Source organism: Falco cherrug, chromosome 12, assembly GCF_023634085.1.
Source record: "Falco cherrug isolate bFalChe1 chromosome 12, bFalChe1.pri, whole genome shotgun sequence".
Classification (NCBI taxonomy): Eukaryota; Metazoa; Chordata; class Aves; order Falconiformes; family Falconidae; genus Falco; species Falco cherrug.
Genome location: NC_073708.1, coordinates 9,632,725 through 9,636,935, shown reverse-complemented (window position 1 = coordinate 9,636,935; position 4,211 = coordinate 9,632,725). Strand labels below are relative to the sequence as shown.

General features: G+C 60.8%; 1 protein-coding gene across 1 annotated transcript; it reads right to left on the bottom strand.

Moving 5' to 3' along the window:
* On the bottom strand, positions 1-4,211 carry CRIP1 (cysteine rich protein 1). Its single transcript, XM_005434182.4, has 5 exons — positions 4,082-4,211; positions 1,057-1,151; positions 881-938; positions 706-753; positions 1-356 (listed from the first exon to the last, which is right to left on the bottom strand). Exons 1-4 carry the CDS (start codon positions 4,119-4,121, stop codon positions 713-715), a joined length of 234 nt encoding a protein of 77 aa, XP_005434239.1. The 5' UTR covers positions 4,122-4,211; the 3' UTR covers positions 1-356; positions 706-712.

Below are 4,211 nucleotides of genomic sequence, written 5' to 3'. Positions count from 1 at the left end.
TGGGAGAAGCATCTTTCAGTTTATTAAAGACTGAGAATACAACTGTGAGCCCAGCCAGGAGAGCCGGGTGCCAGAAGCAGGGCTGGGTTTTGGCTGGAAGGGTGCGGTCTCCTCTCCAGGCAGCCTTCAGCAATACCAGCCAAGTTTCCTATCCGGCAAGGCGTCCCAACGCCCCCATCCCAGCAGTGCTCCACCTGGAGCGGAGCCCCTCTCCGCACCAGCCCCAGCCTCGGTTACTTATTGCTTTTCATGTGCTAGTCTAGTACAGAATGAATCAAAAACAAAACAAAAATGCATGTCTGTCGCGGTGTGTTTGTGCTCTCTTCAGGCTGTGCTGGGAACCCTGGCCGTCAGACCTGGAGAGGGATGGAAGAGAGGGGCAGATGAAGTCAGGCTGGGCTGGGAGCAGGGACATCCCAGGGACAAAGGCACTCCAGGACAGAGCCCGTCTTTGCTGACAGGCCACAAAGCAAAAGCCTTTGGTGTCCGCTGCCAGAGCTAAGGTGACAGTCACTTGGGGCTGGCAGAGAGGAGGAGCTGGCACCCAGCAGGTTGCTCCCAAGCACTGGCGTGAGGGCTGGGAGTCACAGCCAGCCCGGAGAGACGCCGTGGCACACCTGCCTTCCCCGCTTGTCCCGGGGAGGACAGCCCCAGCCAGCCCACGGAGCCAGAGGCGGGAGGGGAGCTCCAAGAGGAGGCACCAACCTGAGGTTTACTTGAACGTGTGGCTCTCGGCTCCTCCCCGGCCAAACCCTGGAAGAGAGACAGAGCGGGCTCAGCATCATTGCGGGACGGTGAGTGCACCAAGGGATGAGTGTCACTGAGAGACGGGAGCCCTGAGCCCCCTTCCCTCCCACAACCCCAGCCACAGTGGCCCTACCTTTGGGCCCGAACAAGGCAGCATAGCAGGGGTGGTTGCAGTATGGCTTGCCATCGTGCTGTGGGGACAGAGAAAGAGCATCAGCCCCTACCGCCCTTCAGCTCCATCTCTGCCCATCCCACCCTTCCTGCAGCCCCTAGCTGCAGAGGACAGCGACCTGCTGGCAGCAAACTCACCTCTGCATGGCCTCCAGATGTCAGGGTCTTGTTACACTTCTCGCATCTCAAGCAGGGCCGGTGCCAGTCCTTCCCCAGAGAAGTCACCTTCTCAGCTGCCACGGAAAGGAGATGGGTTAGTTGAGGCCCTAACCAGGCACAACAAGTTAAGGTTTCGCAGGTTGGCCTCCCTGTCATCAACCCTAGGGAGGACTTTTCTGGGCTTTTCTCAAGTCTACCTGTCCAGGACAGAAAGCACCATGTTTCAAACCCAGGAGCTCACTGTAAACACACAGGTGCCTGGATCTGAAACAGCAGTGCCATGCCCAGGATGAGCATCACTGCATCCATGCAGACAGGCTGATTTCTATCCATCTTCCAAAGATCTGAGGACCTTGCTCCTTCCCATGTCAGCCGGCAAGGGGATGACTTTCTTCCCAGCCAGCTGGAGACCCAACAATCACTAGAGCTGGCAGGGGCGAGGGGGGGATGCTGGTGAGAACCAGGGAGGCAAAGCCATCGCCACACCCTGCCAACACAAACGAGCCACCAGCACTCTGCCCACCGCTCCAATTCCACATGCACCACGGCAAACCAGAGCAGGGCTGAAGCTTGGCCGGGGTTCAGGCGGCTGTGGGGGAGACAACATGCTGTCTGCTGGAGCTGGGATGTGTTTATGGAGAGAGGGGGGAACACAGGGTGGCTTTTAATTGCAGCACGGTGGGGGAGGAGGGTATTTTCTGCAGACGTATGTGCTCTTCATATTGGCAGCTTCACTCCTGGGGATTTCTTAAGTGATAAAGCAGAGCTTTCCGCAGGGCCCTGTCAGAGCCAGGTCTGAGCACGCTCCCCACGCCTGCAAAAAGAGGTTGAGCAGTGGCACTGAGCGGCTGCTGGCAGCGGGCGCCCCGGGGGGCCCTTGGCAGCCTGGAACACCTCTTCTTTGGAGTCCAAATATACCCACAACAGCTCAGGCAAAGAGCAAGCCAACGGCTGCAGAGGTGGCAGCGGGGGCAATGCCCAAATGTCACGAGGCAGCCCCGCTGCCATCTCCCAGCAGACAAAGAGTCTCCTGTGCTCATAACCCAGTGGGGGCTGCAGTGTCCTCCCCCCGAGCACCCTCAGGAGCCCGAGCCGGGCCCATGGTGGGACTCTCCTGTCACAGGGTTTCTGGAAGGCACTCAGCTTCCCCACCGCTCACATAAGCATTGCACCAACGTTCGGGCAGGGGCTCTGCCAAGGCTCGCTGCAGTGGGGCCCCAGCGGCTCTCAGCCATGCAGGCGAGATTCCCCTGGAAAGGTGGTGGTGGCCCTGCAAAACCCATCCCCGGTCCCCTTGGCATCCTCTCCTCCTCACCCCTGCTCTGTTACAGACATGATTTGGCCGAAAGCAGCCCGAGGCATACCCGAGCAGCACTGCCAGGCACCAGGAGCTCTGGGGTGCTCCAGAGCAAGGCTTGCTCTGCCTCCTCTGCCAGCGCTCCTTATCTGCAGGCACAGAAATCAGGCGGCAAGCTTGGTTCTCCAACAGCTTTTGAACCCTCCTCAGCCTCTGTATCAACAGGCGTTTCGTAATAGCAGCCTGATAAGCACAGGGCTAAAACCCCTCCTTGGTCAGACAGCCCCATACCAGCACTGCCACACCTGTGGGCATGGCAAACACAGCTCGCCCCAGTTGGGATCAAAGCAGATCCATAGAGAAAGGCAGACACTGACCAGCACCTTGGTAGCTGCTGGTATCAAGCCATGTGGGTAAATGAGGTGCCCCAAGACCCTTGGTTGCAGGAGGGAGACACAAACTGTATTGTGCCAACCCCCCACCTCAAAGCCTAGCTGAAGGGTGAGTTTAGACAAAGCGATGTTCGCCAGCCACAGGAGCCACGTCCCAAGCAGCACTGCAGGCAGCAGCACCCGCGCCAGCCCCAGCACACCTCCCCAGGGTGGGCATCACCAACAGCCACGGCTCCGCAGCCCAGAGAGCAGCCCCTGCGTTTGAGCCTCCAAGTCCTTTGCCAGAGCCCAAGTAGGAGCTGGGGCACACACACGCGCGGAGCAGAAATTGGGCAGAGTGAGCAGAAGTCAGTGTGGGCACTCGGGTTCCCAGATCCCTCATCTCTACTAAATTAAAAAGCAGGGAGCACACATAAGCTGCTCCCAGCAAACCCCCTCAGGTGCAGCTAAACCAGGGATGTGGGGAGGTCTGGCAGCCAGAGCCTGCCTGTTCCAGCAGCTGCTGCTGGCAAGGTGAGAGGCTCAAAGCCCCCAGATACCCTCAGGCAGGACAGCCAGACCATGGCACCAGAAGGGGCAGGAGCCTGGAGCTTTGGGGCCCCAGTCTGGAAGGAGGACATCTGCCTGAAGCCCAGTGGCAGACAGCAGCCCGACAAGGCTCACCATTAGCCTGCAAAGGTGGCTTAAAAATAACACCCCAGTGGTGTCATCTCACCATGCTAAACCACACAAGCCAAAATGTGGGCAACCCACGGACCCAGGAACGTGCCCGAGGGCAGGATTTGCCCTTGGGAAGGTGCTTACTCGCCTGCACCAGCTTTCAGAGCAGCAGGCTGCGCTGGCCGGGCCTTTGGGCTTCAAACTGGCATGGGGCTGTGGGCAATGGTGGGAAAGAACCAGGGCTGAGCCCCGTCTGCAAGACTGGGGGTACCCAACTGCAGCCCGCATCCCACTGCAAGGCACCTCCTTGGGTGGATTTATAAGGGCCACCCCCCCACACCCCCACGGCACCCCGGGGACCCACAGCGCAGAGATGCACAGCTTTGGGGCACCCCAAGAACGGGCAGTGATGGGGTGCCCAACACCAGGGCACGCCGGGGACCCACAGCGCAGGGATGCGCAGCTTTGGGGCACCCCAAGAACTGGCAGCGATAGGGCACAGAACACCAGGGCACCCAGGACCCGCAGCGCCGTGGTGCCCGGGGATCCCAAGCCCGGTGGGGTGCGGCATCGGCGCACCCCGGCTGAAGCAGCGCGACAGCCCCGCGGTCCCCGCGGCTTAGGGGCGGCCGGGGGGGGCGCAGGGAACCCTTACCGAAGTAGACCTCCTTCTGGCAGCGGGGGCACTTGGGCATGGTGTCGGCTCGGCTCGGCTCGGCTCGGCGCCCCGGCTGTGGGATGCTGCGCGCGGCCCCGCCGGAGTCACTGGCCGGCCGCCCCGCCCC